The sequence below is a fragment of the Nomascus leucogenys genome, chromosome 1a (genome assembly GCF_006542625.1).
Source record: "Nomascus leucogenys isolate Asia chromosome 1a, Asia_NLE_v1, whole genome shotgun sequence".
NCBI classification, from domain to species: Eukaryota; Metazoa; Chordata; class Mammalia; order Primates; family Hylobatidae; genus Nomascus; species Nomascus leucogenys.
The window spans coordinates 41835834-41859533 of NC_044381.1; the positions used below are offsets into that span (position 1 = coordinate 41835834).

At 41.0% G+C, this 23700-nt stretch overlaps 1 protein-coding gene across 1 annotated transcript in view; it reads right to left on the bottom strand.

Annotated features, from left to right (window-relative positions):
- Positions 1-23700, bottom strand: part of CENPP (centromere protein P) — a 295669-nt gene that overhangs the window by 253298 nt on the left and 18671 nt on the right. The window contains exon 4 of the mRNA XM_003260490.4: positions 22449-22537. Coding sequence (XP_003260538.1) covers positions 22449-22537 — 89 coding nt within the window. The remainder of the gene's footprint in view (positions 1-22448; positions 22538-23700) is intronic.

Below are 23700 nucleotides of genomic sequence, written 5' to 3' on the forward strand. Positions count from 1 at the left end.
GGCTGAGGCTGGAGATCACTTGAGCCTGGGAGGCAGAGGTTGCAGTGAGCCAAGATCTTGCCACTGCACTCCAGCCTGGGCAACAGAGTGCAACTCCATCTCAAAAAAATAAATAAATAAATAAAGTAAAATAATAAAAATACACACTTAAGTATTCATGGGAAATGAGCCATGATATATGCAACATGTCCTAAAAAGGCTCCATAACAAGAACAGCAGCAGAAACATTAAAAATCTAGATAAATATGGCCGGGCACAGGGGCTCACGCCTGTAATCCCAGCACTCTGGGAGGCCGAGGCAGGCGGATCACGAGGTCAGGAGATCGAGACCATCCTGGCTAACACGGTGAAACCCTGTCTCTACTAAAAAATACAAAAAAAATTAGCTGGGCGTGGTGGAGGGCGCCTGTAGTCCCGGCTACTCGGGAGGCTGAGGCAGAAGAACTGCGTGAACCCGGGAGGCGGAGCTTGCAGTGAGCTGAGATTACGCCACTGCACTCCAGCCTGGGCGACAGCAAGACTCCATCTCAAAAAATAAAATAAAATAAATAAATAAAAATAAAATAAAAAATAAAAATCTGGATAAATATGACAAACTATTAGCCTTTTCTTAAGTTATTTAAAGTATGTACGAAGGTTGAAGTAAAACATTATAATGTTATCCAATGGAGTTTTATTATTATCATTATTATATTTTCAGAGAGGGTCTCAGTCTCCCAGGCTAAAGTGCAATAGCATAATCATGGCTCACTGCACTGTCGAACTCCTGGGCTTAAGTAATTCTCCTACCTCAGCCTACCAAGTAGCTGGGACTACAAGTGCACCCCACCACAATAAGCTAATTTTGTTGTTGTTTTTGTAGAGATAGGGTCTTCCTTTGTTGCCCAGACTGGACTAATGGAGTTTTTCAGCACATACATGTGAATATAATTCACGTGAAAACTACCACATGAAGCAGGGCGGGGAAGTGATCCATGTGGTTATAGGACTACAAGACTATAATTGCAGTGGTAAAGTATCAAATCTAAATAGACTGTTAAAAGTTAGGTTATGTATGTTACAATCCCTACAGCAACCAATAAAGAATAATACAAATATAGCCAAAACGTGAATGAAATAAATTAAAAGAGATATTAAAATATATTTAAAGGAGAGGGTTTTGAGAAGATGACAGAATAGGAAGTACCAGAATTCCATCTCTCCACTTATATAACAATTTCACTGGCAGAATCTGTTTGATACAACCATTTGGAAACTCTGAGTCTAATGAAGGCTGGCAACATCCAGGCAAATGCTTGGAGAAGGGCTTGGATGGTAAATTGTGATTAATTTTAGCAAATTTCAGCTCTTAGAATAGCAGCAGCTACCCATTTCTTCACCCCCACCTCCCTGGCAGGCAGTCATGTGAGTATAACCAGAGCAGCTTACACACAGCTTATAGAGGCCAGAGCAAGAAAAAAAAAAAAAAAAAAAACCCTGTCCTCCAGCCATAAGGGATCTGCGTTTTGTTCACTGCTGCTTCTTATCATGGAAGTGTAGACAGAGTCAGGCAGCCATTGTAGTTACACATCTCCACACTTTTGAAAACCCTGCTTCCTCCAGTTGAAGTGATTTCCAGGGGACTTAAAAGGCCAGAGCTCCTTTTTCCCACCTTCATTTTCTTCATTTCCCCTTTCTAAGAGCCAGACAATCAAGACTAGGACATTGACAAATAATTGCATATAAGGGGAGATTCTGTAAGAGACTGCACATACCCATGGAAAGCTTCAGGCCCAGAAACAAACTGAGAAGACCTTAAGTTTATACCTCGGGTTAATCCCTGGCACAGAGATGGCCTACGAAAATATGAATAAATAAATAAATAAAATAAATAATAACAATAACAAAAAAGCCTGTAAACCCTGGGGAAGAGGGAGAATCTGACTTTGGGGGTTACCACATTATTAGGTTCAAATGAGCCCTTTTCAACAACAACAACAACAAAACACAAGGGATACAAAGAAATAGAAAAGAAGGCTGGGCACGGTGGCTCATGCCTGTAATCCCAACATTTTGGGAGGCCAAGGCAGGCAGATCACCTGAGGTCGGGAGTTCAAGACCAGCCTGACCAACATGGAGAAACCCCCTCTCTACTAAAAATACAAAATTAGCTGGGCGTGGTGGCGCATGCCTTTAATCCCAGCTACTTGGGAGGCTGAGGCAGGAGAATCGCTTGAACCCGGGAGGCAGAGGTTGCAGTGCACCCAGATCATGCCATTGCACTTCAGCCTGGGCAACAAGAGTGAAACTCCGTCTCAAAAAAAAAAAAAAAAAAGAAAGAAAGAAAAAAGAAATACAAAAGAATGGCCTAGTAAAATGAAAAAAATAAATGAATAGACACCATCCCTGAAAAAAAAACCGATGGTAGATCTACCACACAGACTTTACAACCACCATCTTAAAAATGCTAAAGAAAGATCTGGAGAAAGTTAAGAAAATGATATATGAACACAATAGAAATATCAATACAAAGAAAGAAACCTAAAAGAAAACCAAAAGAAATTCTGGAAGTGAAAAGTACAATAATTAAAATGAAAAATTCACTACAGGAATTCAAAGGCAGATTTGAGTAGGCAGAAAGAAAAATCACCAAAAATCACCAAACTTGTAACATAAATAATACTTGACAATAGAAATTGTCAAGTCTGAGAAATAAAAAGAAAAAAGAATGAGGAAAAGTGAACAGAATGTAAGGAAACTAGCTGAGCGTGGTGGCTCATGCCTATAATCCTAGCACTTTGGGAGGCCGAGGTGGGTGGATCACTTGAGGTCAGGAGTTCAAGACCAGCCACACCAACATGGTGAAACCTCATCTCTACTAAAAATACAAAAAATTAGCTGAGTATGGCGGAAGGCACCTGTAATCCCAGCTACTCGGGAGGCTGAGGCAGGAGAATTGCTTGAACCCACAAGGTGGAGGTTGCAGTGAGCCGAGATTGCGCCACTGTACTCTAGCCTGGGCAACAGAGGGAAACTCCATTTCAAAAAAAAGAAAAAAAAGAATGTAAGGAAACTATGGGACATGTCAAGAGAACAAAATATCAACTTCTGCACTGTAGGAGTCCCAGAAAAAAAAAAGAGAGGAAGAAGCAGACAGAATAAAGTGTTAAAACGTCCCAAATTTGATGAAAGATATGAATATAAAACATCCAAGAGACTCAAAGAACTCCAAGATGAACTAAGAGATCCACATAGAGAAACATTATAATCAAGCTGTCAAAAGACAAAGACAAAGAGAGTATATCTTGAAAGCAGCAAGAGAAAAGCGACTGGTCACATACAAAGGACGTTCAATAAAATGATCAGCAGATTTTTCATCAGAAAGTATGGAGGCCAGAAGTCAGTGAACTGATATATTCAAAGTGCTAAAAGAAAAAAAAAATCTGTCAACCAAGAATTTTCTATTCTGCAAAACTGTCCTTAAAAAGTGAGGGAGATAGTGGCTGGGTGCGGTGGCTCACACCTGTAATCCCAGTACTTTGGGAGGCCAAGGCAGGATCACCTGAGGTCAGGAGTTGGAGATAAGCCTAACCAACATGGAGAAACACCATCTCTAATAAAAATACAAAAAAAATGAGCCAGGAGTGGTAGCGCATGCCTGTAATCCCAGCTACTTGGGAGGCTGAGGCAGGAGAATCACTTGAACCTGGGAGGCAGAGGTTGCGGTGAGCCGAGATCGCACCATTGAACTCCAGCCTGGGCAACAAGAGTGAAATTCCATCTCAAAATAATAATAATAATAATAATAATAATAATAATAATAATAATAATAATGAGGGAGATGATCAAAGGGATGTGGCTGGAGAAAAGAAAAATAGAACAAAAAATTTTAAAAGTGCAGGAGAAATTAAGACATTCTCAGGTAAACAAAAGCTGAGGGAGTTGGTTATCATTAAACTTTCTCTGTCAGAAATGGTCAAGAGAATTCCGTAGAGTGAAAGAAAGGACACTAGACAGTAACCTGAAGACATATTAAGAAATAGACTCTTAGAACACATGGAAAAAGGCAAAAGAAAAAAAAAGTTTAAAAAAAGAACAAAAAAAAGACTCAGTAAAGGTAAATACACGTGAAATTATAAAAAGCTAGTATTTTTGCAACAATAGTTTGTGACTACTTTTTGTTTCCTATATGATTTTACAGACTAATACATTCTTTAAAAATTAGACTAAAAGCTAGTATTAATGTAATTTTCATTTGTGATTCCACATTATTTTCTATGTAATTTAAAAAACCAATGCATTTTAAAGAATTATTAGTTGACATTTTGGGGTGCACAACATAGAAATATACAAGTTCGTAACATCAATAATTCAAAAGGCTGGGGACTGTTGTGGGAAGTCAGGGACCCCGAATGGAGGGACTGGCTGGAGCTGCGGCAGAGGAACATAAATTGTGAAGATTTCATTTTAAAATGGACATTTATCAGTTCCCAAATAATACTTTTATAATTTCTTATGCCTGTCTTTACTTCAATCTCTTAATCCTGCTATCTTCATAAGCTGAGGATGTATGACACCTCAGGACCACTGTGACAATTGTGTTAACTGTACAAATTGATTGTAAAACGTGTGTTTGAATAATATGAAATCAGTTCACCTTGAAAAAGAACAGAATAACAGCAATTTTTAGGGAACAAGGGAAGACAACCATAAGGTCTGACTGCCTGCAGGGTCGGGCAAAAAGAGCCACATTTTTCTTCTTGCAGAGAGCCTATAAACAGACATGCAAGTTGTTGCTACATTAATAAATCTTTTTCTCACCCTTTCCAGAAGGAAACAGGTGTAAAATTGAGTAGTGGCTGCCTTTGGAGAAAGAGATGGGGTTAGCTGAGTGAGAGAGAATTCTACTCTTCATTTTGCTCCTTTCTGTAGTGTTCCAATTATCTAATCCTTCCACATATCAGCCGAGGTTTTCTAAGCAGTAGTTATTTTTAGTTTACTTCCATATATTTTTAAATACCAAACTAATCAATATTGACTGACAATATCAGTTAGTAAAATCATTGACTAACTCCTGTGTTTATATGTTCTGATGAGATGAAAATTTAGAAACTATCCATTTTAATATTTCTGTAGAGAGTTTTTACATATGCATATTCACTATTAATACACAGAAGACTCCTAAGTTCAGGCTGATTCCTTTAAATCTATTCTACCCCTACAAGAATTGAAATAGTTTCAGTATATTTTGTTTTATAAATATTTAACTTATGTTTGCTCAGGTTGAGAAAGGCAATATTCCACAAGGGTCCATTTGCTAAATCTAAGGCATGAATGATTTTTTCATAGTTACAGTATTTATGAAATATTGAGAATTTATGCATATGAAATGTCTCATAATGGACTATGTTAACTTAAGCTATTCTTTTTTTAGGTCTCCAGTGTAAAATTCGAAGAGTAGAAGCCATAGCAAATGAATATGCTGCGTTTCTTGTGCTATAGACTCCTAAATCTTTACAGAAGTCTTATTTGCTCAGCTAGATTGGTCTAAAAGAAATGGTTTAATTTTCTCTCAAATAATTCAACCTTCAAAAAGAAACCTTCCATGTCGTTATTTTTGCAGTTGTAGTGCATACTGGGGGGCTCTGCCAGCTTGGCATTTAATGTATTTGTTTTATGTAGAGTGTGGTATTAAAGTAGTGACTGAATTACTTGGAAAAAAAAAACAGACGTGCAAGTAGGAGAGATATCGCTAAATTCTTTTCCTAGCAAGGAATATTAATGTTAATATCCTGGGAAAGGAATGCATTCCTTGGGGGAGGTCTATAAACAGCCGCTCTGGGAATGTCTGTCTTATGCAGTTGAGATAAGGACTGAGATATGCCCTGGTCTCCTGCAGTACCCTCAGGCTTACTAGGGTGGGGAAAAACTCTGCCCTGGTAAATTTGTGGCCAGACCGGTGCTCTGCTCTCAAACCCTGTTTTCTGTTGTTTAAGATGTTTATCAAGACAATATGTGCACCGTTGAACATGGACGCTTATCAGTAGTTCTGCTTTTGCCCTTCGCCTTGTGATCTTTTTGGACCCTTATTAGTAGTTCTGCTTTTTGCCCTTGGAAGCATGTGATCTTTGTACCTACTCCCTGTTCTTTTTTTTTTTTTTTTTTTTTTTTTTACTATACTTTAGGTTTTAGGGTACACGTGCACAATGTGCAGGTTTGTTACATATGTATCCATGTGCCATGTTGGTTTGCTGCACCCATTAACTCGTCATTTAGCATTAGGTATATCTCCTAATGCTGTCCCTCCCCGCTCCCCTCAACCCACAACAGTCCCCGGAGTGTGATGTTCCCCTTCCTGTGTCCATGAGTTCTCATTGTTCAATTCCCACCTATGAGTGAGAACATGCAGTGTTTGGTTTTTTGTCCTTGCTATAGTTTACTGAGAATGATGTTTTTACCATTTGACCCAGCCATCCCATTACTGGGTATATACCCAAAGGACTATAAATCATGCTGTTATAAAGACACATGCACACATATGTTTGTTGCAGCACTATTCACAATAGCAAAGACTTGGAACTACTCCCTGTTCTTATACCCCCTCCCCTTTTGAAACCCTTAATAAAAAGTTGCTGGTCTGAGACTCAGGCAGGCATTACAGTCCTACCGATATGTGACGTCACCCCTGGCAGCCCAGCTGTAAAATTCCTCTCTTTTTACTCTTTCTCTTTATTTCTCAGCCAGCTGACACTTATGGAAAATAGAAAGAACCTATGTTGAAATACTGGGGGTGGGTTCCCCCAATAGGGGACAGAGCTCTAAAGAAACACAGGTCTTTTAAACTTTTTTTAAGTTAAAGTGGCATAAAATGAAATTGCAAGGACATGTGTGGTGGCTCATGCCCGTAATCCCAGAACTTTGGGAGGACAAGGCAGGAGGATAGCAAGAGTCCAGGAGTTCAAGACCAGCCTGGGCAACACAGTGAGACCCCTTCCTTTAGCATTTTTAAGTGGATAGGATGGATAATCAAGTGGACAGGATAATCCATCACTCAGCCTCTTTCCCCAGCCACCCCTATCATTGCTCAATGGGCCCATGAACAAAGTAAAGTGGCCATGGTGGCAGGGATGGAGGATACACATGGCTCAGCAACAAGGACTTCCACTCACCAAGGCTGACAAGGCCAATTTGCCAGCAGCAGAGACCAATACTGAGCCCCCGATATGGCACCATTCCTTGGGGTGATCAGCTAGCTACCTGGTGACAGGTTGATTATATTGGGCCTATTCCATAATGGAAAGGGCAGAGGTTTGTCCTCACTGGAATAGACACTTACTCTGGATATGGGTTTGCCTATACTGCACGCAATGCTTCTGCCAAGACTACCATCGTGGACTCACGGAATGCCTTATCCACCATCTCAGTATGCCATACAGCATTGCCTCTGGTGAAGGCACTCACTTTACGGCTAAAGAAGTGCAGCAGTGGGCTCATGCTCATGGAATTCACTGGTCTTACCATGTTCCTAGTCATCCTGAAGCAGCTGGATTGACAGAACAGTAGAATGGCCTTTTGAAGTCACAATTACAATGCCAAATAAGTGACAATACTTTGCAAGGCTGGGGCAAAGCTCTCCAGAAGGCTGTGTATGCTCTGAATTAGCATCCAATATATGGTACTGTTTCTTCCATAGCCAAGATTCATGGGTCCAGGAATCAAGGGGTGGAAGTTGAAGTGGCACCACTCACCAACACCCCTAGTGATCTACTGGCAAAATTTTTGCTTCCTGTTCCTGCGACATTACATTCTGCTGGCCTAGAGGTCTTAGTTCCAGAGGGAGGAATGCTGCCACCAGGAGACACAACAAAGATCCCATTAAACTGGAAGTTAAGATTGCCACCTGGACACTTTGGGCTCCTCCTACATTTAAGTCAACAGGCTAAGAAGGGAGTTACAGTGTTGGCTGGGGTGACTGACCCAGACTATCAAGAAAAATCATTCTACTACTTCACAATGGAGGTAAGGAAGAGTATGCATGAAATAGCGGCGATCCATTAGGGCTTCTCTTAGTATTACCAAACCCTGTAAGTAAGGTTAACGGGAAACTACAACAGCCCAATCCAAACAGGACTACAAATGGCCAGACCCTTCAGGAATGAAGGTTTGGGTCACTCCATCAGGAAAAAAACACGACCCCCTGAAGTGCTTGCTGAACGCAAAGGGAATACATAATGCGTAGTAGAAGAAGGTAGTCATCAATACCAGCTATGACCATGTGACCAGCTGCAGAAACGGGGACTGTAATTGTCATGAATACTTCCTTCTTCTTTCATTAAAAACATGTTTGTGCATATATACACTTGTACTAAGAAAGTATCTTCATATTATTTCCTTTTTCCTTTATCATGTGACATATGATTTATTGACTTCATATCAGCATTTAAGTATTGTTAACTTTATGTAATAGTATTTGGGTTGGGGATTGGTGAGTTTCTGGTTTTATGAAGGATAGTTGTATTATGTTAGGCATAATTATGATTATTATTGTCTTTATTTGAAGATTATGTATGATCTTTTTTTTTTTTTTTGAGACGGAGTCTTGCTCTGTCTCCCAGGCTGGAGTGCAGTGGCGCGATCTCTGCTCACTGCAAGCTCCGCCTCCCGGGTTCACACCATTCTCCTGCCTCAGCCTCTCCGAGTAGCTGGGACTACAGGCGCCTGCCACCACGCCTGGCTAATTTTTTTTTTGTATTTTTAGTAGAGACAGGGTTTCACCGTGGTCTCGATCTGCTGACCTCATGATCCGCCCGCCTCGGCCTCCCAAAGTGCTGGGATTACAAGCGTTAGCCACCGTGCCCGGCGATTATGTATGATCTTAGGAGATGTGTATGGGTTCAAGTTGACAAGGGGTGGACTTGTCATGTTTAATACTAAGTGTCAACTAGATTGGATTGAAGGATACAAAGTATTAATCCTGGGTACGTCTGTAAGGGTATTGCCAAAGGAGATTAACATTTGAGACAGTGGGCTGGAGAAGGCAGACTCACCCTTCATCTGGATGGGCACTATCTAATCAGCAGCCAGTGAATATAAAGCAGACAGAAACACATGAAAAGGTTAGACTGGCCTAGCCTCCCAGCCTACATTTTTCTCCTGTGGTGGATGCTTCCTGCCCTTGAACACCGGACTCCCAAGTTTTTCAGTTTTGGAACTCAGGCTGGCTCTCCTTGCTCCTCAGCCTGCAGACGGCCTATTATGGGACCCTGTGATCATGTGAGTTAATATTTAATAAACTCCCCTTTATATATATATATATGTACACACACACACACACACACACACACACACACACACACACACACAGGCTTTAAGCAACAGGCTTGAGAGAAAAGGTCCTGTATTCTCTCAATGGGACAGATTCACAGAACTATCTTAGGTTTTTTTGGTTTTGGTTTTGTTTTTTCAGATGGTGGCTTGCTCTGTCACCTAGAGGAGTGCAGTGGCACAATCTTGGTTCACTGCAACCTCCACCTCCCCGGTTCAAGTGATTTTTGTGCCTCAGCCTCCCGAGTGGCTGGGGATACAGGCGCCCACCACCACACTCAGCTAATTTTTGTATTTTTAGTACAGACAGGGTTCTCCATGTTGGCCAGGCTTGTCTCCAACTCCTGACCTCAGGTGATCTACCCACCTTGGCCTCACAACGTGCTGAGATTGCAGGTATGAGCCACCGCGCATGGCCAAGACTATCTTATATAGATGGTGCAAATAAAGCTTGTGTGGTGCTTAAAAAAAAAAAAAAAAAAGGAAAAGAAAAAGAAAAAGAAATTCTGACTTATGCCACATGGATGAACCTTGACAACATTACACTCAGGTTAATAAGCCAGTCAAAAAAGGCAAATACTGGCCAGGCACAGTGGCTCACGCCTGTAATCCCAGCACTTTGGGAGGCTGAGATGGCTAAATCACCTGAGGTCAGGAATTCAAGACCAGCCTGGCCAACATGGAGAACCCTGTCTTTTATATTCTACTAAAAATATAAAAATTAGCTGGGCGTGGTGGCAGGTGCCTGTAATCCCAGCTACTTGGGAGGCTGAGGCAGGAGAATCGCTGAGGAGGTGGAGGTTAGAGTGAGCCGAGATCATGCCACTGCACTCCAGCCTGGACGACAGAGCAAGACTCCATCTAAAGAAAAAAGGCAAATACTATATGATTCTACTTATATGAAGTACTTAGATTAATACCTAGTATTAATCAAAATCACACAGACAAAAAGTAGAATGGTGGATGAGGAGAAGGAAGAAGTGGGAGTTATTGTTTATGGGTACAAAGTTTCTGGGTTTTTTTTTTTTTTTTTTTTTGAGACAGTCTCACTCTGTCACCCAGGCTGGAGTGCAGTGGCGCTCTCGGCTCACCACAACCTCTGCCTCCCAGGTTCAACCAATTCTCCTGCCTCAGCCTCCCAAGTAGCTGGGACTAAAGTCACGCACCACCATGCCCAGCTAATTTTTGTATTGTTAGTAGAGACAGGGTTTCACCATGCTGGATTTGAACTCCTGACCTCGTGATCTGCCCGCCTCAGCCTCCCAAAGTGCTGGGATTATAGGCGTGAGCCACCATGCCCGGCCAAAGTTTCTGTTTTAAAAGAGGAAAGAGTTATGTTGACAGAGAGTGGTGATGGTTGTACAACATAATGAATGTATTTACTATTATTGAAGTGTACTCTTTAACATGGTTGAGTTGGTAGATTTTGTAAGTATTTTGACACAATAAAAAAATAGGAAAACAAGTTAAATAATCTAAAAGAAGGCAAGAAAGGATGTTAGTAGGTGTTAGTTTACACCTACTCATTTTTCAGATGTCAGCTCAAGTTTCAGGAAATGATTTCATGTTCTGTCTGCTAGTCAAATTCCTGATAAACACTTTGGGAGGCTAAGGCAGGAGGACTGCTTGAGCCTAGGAGTTTGAGACCAGCCTGGGCAATAGTGAACAAAAAAACCAAGTAGATTCACTGAAAACAAAGAACATAAAATAATAGCTGAATTAACACAAAGCTGCATAAGCATGTACTTGATAGGGAACACTGGAGATTATGTGTTAAAAGTCAGTCTAATAACTATTAAAAAATTATTTAAACATCTGAAAAAAATTGTTTTCCAAAGAGTATGGGCATACAAAGAGGAGAAATTAGTTCATTCGCGCTTAAAGGCCACAGTGACATGATATTTCGTTCTCCATCAAACAAGTGAGCAAAAAAATAAACTCTTAATCATGTGATGAGGGAGTAAGCCATGAAAATAATCTTAAAAGCTATGATGACTCAAGTTTAAACACACACACACAGAAGAAAAGACTGTTCTTTCACAATGAACTTTAAAAAATTCACAAATCCTTCATTCTTCCATTTGCATCTTCATAAAGGATACTGTACAACAGCACATAAGAGTTTTCCATATAGAAAGAAATTTTGTGTGTGGGTATGGGTGTTGGCTTTCACAGCTGTAAGAATGACTGTAATTTATCTATTTTTCCTAAGCAAAGTCCAAACTTCACTAAATGTAAAACAGATGTCGTGGATTTCTTTCATAAAATGTTGGCAGTAACCCATTTCAATTTCAACTAAAGTAGTCAGGAAACAAAAATAACTCGAAATGTCTCCTTCTCAAGTATAAAGTGAACATTAAGAGAAATTTAGGATAAAAATTCCAAAATTTTATTCTAACAATAAATTCCTGGGACTATTACATCTAAAAGTAGGTGACCATCACAAAATTAATTCACAAAAATATTAACAGACCTTCTCACACATTATTGGTGGGAATACAAAACAGTATGGTCATTCTGGAAAACGGTTTGGCAGTTTGTTATAAATTTAAACACACTCTTATATGACTCAGCAATTCCACTTCTGGTTATGTACCCTAGAGAAAAGAAAACTTATATTCACACAAAAACCTCTAGTGAATGTTCACAGCAGCATATACATGTACGTTTGTGTGTGTAATATACATATTTATAGCATATGAATGTTTGTAGCAGCATGAATGCATGTGTATGTGTGTGTATACATATACATATATATAAAGATAATATGCTATATTATACGCTATAATATGCTACATAAATGTATACATAGGCCCGGCATGGTGGCTCACGCCCGTAATCCCAGCACTTTGGGAGGCTAAGGTGGGCGGATCACTAGGTCAGGAGATCGAGACCATCCTGGCCAATATGGTGAAACCCCGTCTCTCCTAAAAATACAAAAATTAGTTGGGTGTTGTGGTGCGTGCCTATAATCCCAGCTACTCGGGAGGCTGAGGCAGGAGAATCACTTGAACCAGGGAGTCAGAGGTTGCAGTGAGCTGATATCACACCACAGCACTCCAGCCTGGTGACAGGGCGAGACTCCATCTCAAAAAAAAAAAAAAAAAAAAAAATGCTATATTCACCCAAAACTGAAAATAACCCAGACATCCTTCAATGGGTAAATGAATAAAGAAACTCTGGTACATCCATACAAGGGAATATGAAAACACAAGAAATAAAAAGCATTACAAGCTAGATAAAGAACTCCTTAAATGGGCCCACTGGCAGACAGTACTGCAACAGAGGAAAGACTCTGCAAAGTTGCAGATAGGTTAATAGAAATTATCCAAACTGAAACAAAAAGAAAAAAAGGCATGAAAGAAATAGAACAGAGCATCCAAATGCTGGGACAATATGTCAAATAGTCTAACATATGTGTCGTTAGAGTGACACAGGGCAAAATAAATACTTTAAAAGACATGGTTGATAATTTTCACACAAATATACCCTAGACATAGCACAAACTACAGTAACACAAAATTTAGAGAAAGATTTAAGGCTGCCCCAAGCACACACACAAGACACACTAATACAGAAAAATAAAGAAAACAATCGTCGCAGATTTTTGTCACACCTATGCAATCTAGATTATGAAAGAGTATGTTTAAGGATATATATTTTTTAAAAACCTGTCTACTCAGAATTCTATGGCCAGCAAAAATATCTTTCAAAAAATGAAGACAAAATTAAGACCTTTCCAGAGAAACAAAAGCTGAGAGATATTACGGACAACAGACCAGCACAGTAAGAAATGCTAAAGGGTTGGGTGCGGTGGCTCACACCTGTAATCCCAGCACTTTGGGAGGCCAAGGCGGGTGGATCACCTGAGGTCAGGAGTTTGAGACCAGGGCCTGACCAACATGGTGAAACCCCGTCTCTACTAAAAATACAAAATTAGTCAGGTGTGGTGGTATACACCTGTAGTCCCAGCTACTTGGGAGGCTGAGGCAGGAAATTCACTTGAACCCGTGAGGCGGAGGTTGCAGTGAGCTGAGATCGTGCCATTGCACTCCAACCTGGGCAAAAAGAGTGAAATTCCGTCTCAAAAAAAAAAAAAAAAAGTTAAAGGAAGTTCTTAAGGAAGAAGGAGCATAGCAGTTAGAAATCTGAATCAACATAAAGAAATGAAGAATGTTGGAAATGAAAAAATGAGAAGATGGCCGAATAGGAACAGCTCCGGTCTACAGCTCCCAACGTGAGCAACACAGAAGATGGGTGATTTCTGCATTTCCATTTGAGGTACTGGGTTCATCTCACTAGGGAGTGCCAAACAGTGGGTGCAGGACAGTCAGTGCAGCGCACTGTGCGCGAGCCGAAGCAGGACTAGGCATTGCCTCACTCGGGAAGCACAAGGGGTCAGGGAGTTCCCTTTCCTAGTCAAAGAAAGGGGTAACAGACAGCACCTGGAAAATCGGGTCAGTCCCACCCGAATACTGCGCTTTTCCAACGGGCTTGGAAAACGGCACACCAGGAGATTGTGTCCCGCACCTGGCTCGAAGGGTCCTATGCCCACGGAATCTTGCTGATTGCTAGCACAGCAGTCTATGATCAAACTGCAAGGATGCAGCGAGGCTGGGGGAGGGGCGCCCGCCATTGCCCAGGCTTGCTTAGGTAAACAAAGCAGCCAGGAAGCTCGAACTGGGTGGAGCCCACCACAGCTCAAGGAGGCCTGCCTGCCTCTGTAGGCTCCACCTCTGGGGGCACGGCACAGACAAATAAAAAGTCAGCAGGAACCTCTATAGACATAAATGTCCCTGTCTGACTGACAGCTTTGAAGAGAGTAGTGGTTCTCCCAGCACGCAATTGGAGATCTGAGAACAGGCAGACTGCCTCCTAAAGTGGGTCCCTGACCCCCGAGCAGCCTAACTGGGAGGCACCCACCAGTAGGGACAGACTGACACCTCACTCGGCCGGGTACTCCTCTGAGACAAAACTTCCAGAGGAACTATCAGACAGCTGAATTTGCGGTCTCACGAAAATCCGCTGTTCTGCAGCTACTGCTGCTGACACCCAGCCAAACAGGGTCTGGAGGGGACCTCTAGCAAACTCCAACAGACCTGCAGCTGAGGGTTCTGTCCGGTAGAAGGAAAACTAACAAACTGAAAGGACATCCACACCAAAAACCCATCTGTACATCACCATCATCAAAGACCAAAAGTAGATAAAACCACAAAGATGGGGAAAAAACAGAGCAGAAAAACTGGAAACTCTAAAAAGCAGAGCACCTCTCCTCCTCCAAAGGAACGCAGTTCCTCACCAGCAACGGAACAAAGCTGGACGGAGAATGACTTTGACGAGTTGAGAGACGAAGGCTTCAGACGATCAAACTACTCTGAGCTACGGGAGGAAATTCAAAACAATAGCAAAGAAGTTAAAAACTTTGAAAAAAAATTAGACAAATGGATAACTAGAATAACCAATGCAGAGAAGGGCTTAAAGGAGGTGATGGAGCTGAAAGCCAAGTTTCGAGAACTACGCGAAGATTGCAGAAGCCTCAGTAGCCGACGCGATCAACTGGAAGAAACGGTATTAGTGATGGAAGATGAAATGAATGAAATGAAGCGACAAGGGAAGTTTAGAGAAAAAAGAATAAAAAGAAATGAACAAAGGCTCCAAGAAATATGGGACTATGTGAAAAGACCAAACCTACGTCTGATTGGTGTACCTGAAAGTGACGGGGAGAATGGAACCAAGTTGGAAAACACTCTGCAAGATATTATCAAGGAGAACTTCCCCAATCTAGCGAGGCAGGCAAACATTCAGATTCAGGAAATACAGAGAACGTCACAAAGATACTCCCCGAGAAGAGCAACTCCAAGACACATAATTGTCAGATTCACCAAAGTTGAAATGAGGGAAAAAATGTTAAGGGCAGCCAGAGAGAAAGGTCGGGTTACCCACAATGGGAAGCCCATCAGACTAACAGCTGATCTCTTGGCAGAAACTCCACAAGCCAGAAGAGAGTGGGGGCCGATATTCAACATTCTTAAAGAAAAGAATTTTCAACCCAGAATTTCATATCCAGCCAAACTAAGCTTCGTAAGCGAAGGAGAAATAAAATACTTTACAGACAAGCAAATGCTGAGTGATTTTGTCACCACCAGGCCTACCCTAAGAGAGCTCCTGAAGGAAGCACTAAACATGGAAAGGAACAACCGGTACCAGTCACTGCAAAAACATGCCAAATTGTAAAGACCATCGAGGCTAGGAAGAAACTGCATCAACTAACGAGCAAAATAACCAACTAACATCATAATGACAGGATCAAATTCACACATAACAATATTACCTTTAAATGGAAATGGGCTAAATGCTCTAATTAAAAGACACAGACTGGTAAATTGGATAAGGAGTCAAGACCCATCAGTGTGCTGTATTCAGGAAACCCATCTCACGTGCAGAGACACACATAGACTCAAAATAAAGGGATGGAGGAAGATCTATCAAGCAAATGGAAAACAAGAAAAGGCAGGGGTTGCAATCCTAGTCTCTGATAAAACAGACTTTAAACCAACAAAGATCAAAAGAGACAAAGGCGGCCATTACATAATGGTAAAGGGATCAATTCAACAAGAAGAGCTAACTATCCTAAATATATATGCACCCAACACAGGAGCACCCAGATTCATAAAGCAAGTCCTGAGTGACCTACAAAGGGACTTAAACTCTCACACAATAATAATGGGAGATTTTAACACCCCACTGTCAACATTAGACAGATCAACGAGACAGAAAGTTAACAAGGATATCCAGGAATTGAACTCAGCTCTGCACAAAGTAGACCTAATAGACATCTACAGAACTCTCCACCCCAAATCAACAGAATATACATTCTTTTCAGCACCACACCACACCTATTCCAAAATTGACCACACAGTTGGAAGTAAAGCTCTTCTCAGCAAAAGTAAAAGAACAGAAATTTAACAAACTGTCTCTCAGACCACAGTGCAATCAAACTAGAACTCAGGATTAAGAAACTCACTCAAAACCGCTCAACTACATGGAAACTGAACAACCTGCTCCTGAATGACTACTAGGTACATAATGAAATGAAGGCAGAAATAAAGATGTTCTTTGAAACTAACGAGAACAAAGACACAACATACCAGAATCTCTGGGACACATTCAAAGCAGTGTGTAGAGGGAAATTTATAGCACTAAATGCCCACAAGAGAAAGCAGGAAAGATCCAAAATTGACACCCTAACATCACAATTAAAAGAACTAGAAAAGCAAGAGCAAACACATTCAAAAGCTAGCAGAAGGCTAGAAATAACTAAAATCAGAGCAGAACTAAAGGAACTAGAGACACAAAAAACTCTTCAAAAAAATTAATGAATCCAGTAGCTGGTTTTAGGAAAAGATCAACAAAATTGATAGACCGCTAGCAAGACTAATAAAGAAGAAAAGAGAGAAGAATCAAATAGATGCAATAAAAAATGAAAAAGGGGATATCACCACCGATCCCACAGAAATACAATCTACCATCAGAGAATACTACAAACACCTCTACGCAAATAAACTAGAAAATCTAGAAGAAATGGATAAATTCTTGGACACATACACCCTCCCCAGACTAAACCAGGAAGAGGTTGAATCTCTGAATAGACCAATAACAAGCGCTGAAATTGTGGCAATAATCAATAGCTTACCAACCAAAAAGAGTCCAGGACCAGATGGATTCACAGCTGAATTCTACCAGAGGTACAAGGAGGAACTAGTACCATTCCTTCTGAAACTATTCCAATCAATAGAAAAAGAGGGAATCCTCCCTAACTCATTTTATGAGGCCAGCATCATCCTGATACCAAAGCCTGGCAGAGACACAACCAAAAAAAGACAATTTTAGACCAATATCCTTGATGAACATTGATGCAAAAATCCTCAATAAAATACTGGCAAACCAAATCCAGCAGCATATCAAAAAGCTTATCCACCATGATCAAGTGGGCTTCATCCCTGGGATGCAAGGCTGGTTCAACATACGCAAATCAATAAATGTAATCCAGCATATAAACAGAACCAAAGACAAAAACCACATGATTATCTCAATAGATGCAGAAAAGGCCTTTGACAAAATTCAACAACACTTCATGATAAAAACTCTCAATAAATTAGGTGTTGATGGGATGTATCTCAAAACAGTAAGAGCTATCTATGACAAACCCACAGCCAATATCATACTGAATGGGCAAAAACTGGAAGCATTCCCTTTGAAAACTGGCACAAGACAGGGATGCCCTCTCTCACCACTCCTATTCAACATAGTGTTGGAAGTTCTGGCCAGGGCAATCAGGCAGGAGAAGGAAATAAAGGGTATTCAATTAGGAAAAGAGGAAGTCAAATTGTCCCTGTTTGCAGATGACATGACTGTATATCTAGAAAACCCCACTGTCTCAGCCCAAAATCTCCTTAAGCTGATAAGCAACTTCAGCAAAGTCTCAGGATACAAAATCAATGTGCAAAAATCACAAGCATTCTTATACACCAATCACAAACAGAGCACCAAATCATGAGTGATCTCCCATTCACAATTGCTTCAAAGAGAATAAAATACCTAGGAATCCAACTTACAAGGGTAGTGAAGGACCCCTTCAAGGAGAACTACAAACCACTGCTCAATGAAATAAAAGAGGATACAAACAAATGGAAGAACATTCCATGATTATGGGTTGGAAGAATCAATATGGTGAAAATGGCCATACTGCCCAAGGTAATTTATAGATTCAATGCCATCCCCATGAAGCTACCAATGACTTTCTTCACAGAATTGGAAAAAACTACTTTAAAGTTCATATGGAACCAAAAAAGAGCCCACATCGCCAAGTCAATCCTAAGCCAAAAGAACAAAGCTGGAGGCATCATGCTACCTGACTTCAAACTACACTACAAGGCTACAGTAACCAAAACAGCATGGTACTGGTACCAAAACAGAGATATAGATCAATGGAACAGAACAGAGCCCTTAGAAATAATGCCACATATCTACAACTATCTAATCTTTGACAAACCTGACAAAAACAAGAAATGAGGAAATGATTCCCTATTTAATAAATGGTGCTGGGAAAACTGGCTAGCCATATGTAGAAAGCTGAAACTGGATCCCTTCCTTACGCCTTATACGAAAATTAATTCAAGATGGATTAAAGACTTACATGTTAGACCTAAAACCATAAAAACCCTAGAAGAAAACCAGGCAATACCATTCAGGACATAGGCATGGGCAAGGACTTCATGTCTTAAACACCAAAAGCAATGGCAACAAAAGCGAAAATTGACAAATGGGATCTAATTAAACTAAAGAGCTTCTGCACAGCAAAAGAAACTACCATCAGAGTGAACAGGCAACCTACAAAATGGGAGAAAATTTTTGCAACCTACTCATCTGACAAAGGGCTAATATCCAGAAGCTACAATGAATTCAAACAAATTTACAAGAAAAAAACAAACAACCCCATCAAAAAGTGGGCGAAGGACATGAACAGACACTTCTCAAAAGAAGACATTTATGCAGCCAAAAAACACATGAAAAAATGCTCATCATCACTGGCCATCAGAGAAATGCAAATCAAAACCACAACGAGATATCATCTCACACCAGTTAGAATGGCCATCATTAAAAAGTCAGGAAACAACAGGTGCTGGAGAGGATGGGGAGAAATAGGAACACTTTTACACTGTTGGTGGGACTGTAAACTAGTTCAACCATTGTGGAAGTCAGTGTGGCGATTCCTCAGGGATCTAGAACTAGAAATACCATTTGACCCAGCCATCCCATTACTGGGTATATACCCAAAGGACTATAAATCATGCTGCTGTAAAGACACATGCACACATATGTTTATTGTGGCACTATTCACAATAGCAGAGACTTGGAACCAACCCAAATGTCCAACAACGATAGACTGGATTAAGAAAATGTGGCACCTATACACCATGGAATACTATGCAGCCATAAAAAATGATGAGTTCATGTCCTTTGTAGGGACATGGATGAAACTGGAAACCATCATTCTCAGTAAACTATCGCAAGGACAAAAAACCAAACACCGCATGTTCTCACTCAAAGGTGGGAATTGAACAATGAGAACTCATGGACACAGGAAGGGGAACATCACACTCTGGGGACTGTTCTGGGGTGGGGGGAGGGGGGAGGGACAGCATTAGGAGATATACCTAATGCTAAATGACGAGTTAACGGGTGCAGCAAACCAACATGGCACATGGATACATATGTAACAAAGCTGCACATTGTGCACATGTACCCTAAAACCTAAAGTATAGTAATAAAAAAAAAAAAAAAAAGAAAAAATGAAGATAGATATACAAAAACACGTTTTGCCAGCCAGGCACGGTGGCTCATGCTTGTAATCCTGGTACTTTGGGAGGCCGTGGTGGGTGGATCATTTGAGGTCGGGAGTTCAAGACCAGCCTGGCCAACGTGGTGAAACCCTGTCTCTACCAAAAATGCAAAAAAAAAAAAAAAAAAGAAGGAAAATTAGCTGGACATGGTGGCTGGATGCCTGTAATCCCAGCTACTTGGGAAGCTGAGGCAGGAGAATTGCTTGAACTTGAGAGGTGGAGGTTGCAGTGAGCCAGGATCATGCCATTCCACTCTAGCGTGGATGACCGAGTAACACTCCGTCTCAAAAAACAAAACAAAACAAGTTTTGTCTTATTTTTAATTGCTTTAAAAAATAATTGACAGTCTAAGGCAAAAATAGTAACAATTCCCTGAGACACTTGGAACATGTAAAAGTGTATGACAATTGTATGAAAATAATAATACAATGGTTGAGGGAATATAAAAGGAAAGTATACTGTTGTTCTTATAGTACATGTGAAATGCTTACTATTTAAAGTGAAGGTAGACTGTGATAAGGGAAGATCAAGGTAGAAGCAAGAGTCAATAAAATAATGACTAAAAATTTTTCAAAACCTGAAGATACCAATCCTGGCCGGGCGCGGTGGCTCACGCTTGTAATCCCAGCACTTTGGGAGGCCGAGGCGGGCGGATCACGAGGTCAGGAAATCGAGACCATGGTGAAACCCCGTCTCTACTAAAAAATACAAAAAATTAGCCGGGCGTGGTGGCGGGTGCCTGTAGTCCCAGCTACTTGGAGAGGCTGAGGCAGGAGAATGGCGTGAACCCGGGAGGCGGAGCTTGCAGTGAGCCGAGATTGCTACACTGCACTCCAGCCTGGGCAACAGAGTGAGACTCCGTCTCAAAAAAAAAAAAAAAAAAAAGATACCAATCCTGTCTGAAAAACTACAGATCTATAATGAAAAACTAAAAATAAATTCGTAGTTAGGCATATAGCATTTAAATTGCGTAACAGCAGAGATAAAGAAGAAAGAAACTCCAAAAAGAGAAGTAACTTACACAAGGTAATTGAATCTGGACTAAAATCCAGGTCCTCTCACCTGTGTTCAGCACCCTTTCTAAAATACCACTCTCCACAAAATGGGAACCCAGTCTAAAAAATTGCCCAAAAAGCTGAGATTAAATATTTATTAAGTAACTATAATATGCTCATTATTACAGCAAGAGAGATAGCTCACTACTCTCCCTTTTGTAATTTCCAAATAGCAGATGCTACCTCCAAACCATAGTCTGAAGAAAAGGAAATATGTGATCTCTGCCATGACACAACACATTCTTGGTATTCTCCCTACCTCTCAAACAGTTCCTTTTCTAATTCCTTTGCAGGATCCTTCCCTTCTATTCAGCCAGTATATTTTAGAATTCCTCAAGGCTCAGTTCTAGGGCCTTTTCTAGTTCCACTCTATATTCCTTCATAGGCAATCTCATTCCTGCTCAAGGCTTTAATTCCTACCCAATAGAAGATAATTCCAGTGTTCTATATCTCCCACCCCCACCTCTTCTGTGCTGCCTCTTTCTCATTTTTATTTTGGTGTTTTCAAAGGCACTCAAGTCCCATATGTCCAAAATAAAGTCATAATCTCATCTGACAATTGTCCTCTTCCAACCTTCCCTTAGCAGCAGAAGGGACCACCATAATCAAAGAGTTATCCCCTGTGAATCACCTCTAATCCCTTTTACTCAAGCAATCCCATGCCCACTCATTTTTGCTTCCTAATTATCTCCCAAATACATCTAGCTAAGTACCATCATTTCAGCCCAAACTACAAACTTCTCTTGCCTGAACTGTTTTAAAAGACTAGTCATTGACTCGCTTGTATCAATGATTGCACCCCTTCATTCCATTTCCCCATAGCATCCAGAATAATTCTTTCTAGGATGCCACACTTTTGCTTTCCTCAGGCCCTGCTCAAAACTTTTCAATCGTTTCACTTGGTCCTGGGACCGTGATAAAACTCTTTATACCAAATTCCCAGTAGTATGGACCTTACTTAATTTCCTAACCTCATCTTACACCATTCTCCTAGGCTCTTGCCTCCACCTGTCACTGTGGCCCTGTGTCAATTACTCACAAACACCATGCTCCCTGCTGGCAAAGTGCTCAGCAAAGTTATTCCCTCTTTGTTAGTTCACACTTACTCATTTTTCAGATGTCAGCTCAAGTTTCAGGAAATGATTTCATGTTCTCTCTGCTAGTCAAATTCCTGATAAACACTTTGGGGGGCTAAGGCAGGAGGACTGCTTGAGCCTAGGAGTTTGAGACCAGCCTGGGCAATATAGTGAGACCTCATCTCTAATTTAAAAACAAAATACAAAAATAATAAAAAACAAAAATTCTTGATATATATTTCAACAGCACTATGTAACTCTCCTTTGTAGCATTTAATATAGCCATAATTTTATATTTACTTCTGCCATTATTTGATTAATATCTGACTTCTCCACTAGACTGTCAATTCCATGAGGACTGAGGATTGCATCTTTTTTTGGCTCACATTTTAATTTTAATACCCAGCACATAGTGAATGTGCAATAAATATAAACTAAATGAAAGAATGATAGATATAGAGAATATGGGCTTAAATATAAGCCACAACAGTGGTGTTATACTTTCAGAGAAGGCCTATTTACTTACTAAGAAGAGGAAAAGGTAAACTTAAAACTGTAAACTGTAAATTTACTTTTTTTCTCTAAAAAAGTAAGTTTGTAAAATAGCTTACCTAGACACAAATTCACTTAATTCTGAGCATCCTGTGGGCTCCATTATTATGTTGAGGTCAGTAACAGCAGAAGATAATCTCTCCTTATTCTAAAATAAAGATAAAAATTTCTGTATCAAAGCACGGTAAACTTCAAAAAGACAAAAATACTTTTGAAATATGCAAAATGAAATGCCACCAAATAAAAGGAAAGAGTAATCAAGACAAAAACAAAACAAAAACAAAAAAGGAAGTTCAATCTCACTAATAATAACTGTAAATTAAAACAATAAGATAAGATGCTTTTTTTTTGTTTTGTTTTTTTGGAGATGGAGTCTTGCTCTGTCGCCAGGCTGGAGTGCAGCGGCGCGATCTCAGCTCACTGCAACCTCTGCCTCTTGGATTCAAGCGATTCTTCTGCCTCAGCCTCCCCAAAGCGGGGGAGCTAGGACTACAGGTGCCCGCCACCACGCCCGGCTAATTTTTGTATTTTTAGTAGAGACGGGGTTTCACCACGTCGGCCAGGATGGTCTCAATCTCTTTGTTGTTTGTTTTTTGTTTTTGTTTTGAGACGGAGTCTCGCTCTGTCGCCCAGGCTGGAGTGCGGTGGCGCGATCTCGGCTCGCTGCAAACTCCGCCTCTCGGGTTCACAACATTCTCCCGCCTCAGTCTCCCGAGTAGCTGGGACTACAGGCGCCCGCCACCACGCCTGGTTACTTTTTTTGTATTTTTTAGTAGAGATAGGGTTTCACCGTGTTAGCCAGAATGGTCTCGATCTCCTGACCTCGTGATCCACCCGCCTCAGCCTCCCAAAGTGCTGGGATTACAGGCGTGAGCCACCGTGCCGGGCTGTCTCAATCTCTTGACCTCGTGATCCCCCCGTCTCTGCCTCCTGAAGTGCTGGGATTACAGGCAGGAGCCACCGCGCCTGGCCGATAAGATGCCATTTTTTACCTATAAAATGAGCAAAGACTGGCCGGGCGCGGTGGCTCACGCCTGTAATCCCAGCACTTTCGGAGGCAGAGGTGGGCGAATCACCTGAGGTCAGGAGTTGGAGACCATCCTGACCAACATGGTGAAACCCCGTCTCTACTAAAAATACAAAAAATTAGCTAGGCGTCGTGGCGGGCGCCTGTAATCCCAGCTACTCGGGAGGCTGAGGCAGGAGAATCGCTTGAGCCTGGAAGGCAGAGGTTGCAGTGAGCCAAGATCGTGCCACTGCACTCCAGCCTGCGCAACAGAGTGAGAGTCTCAAAAAGAGTAACAATAATAA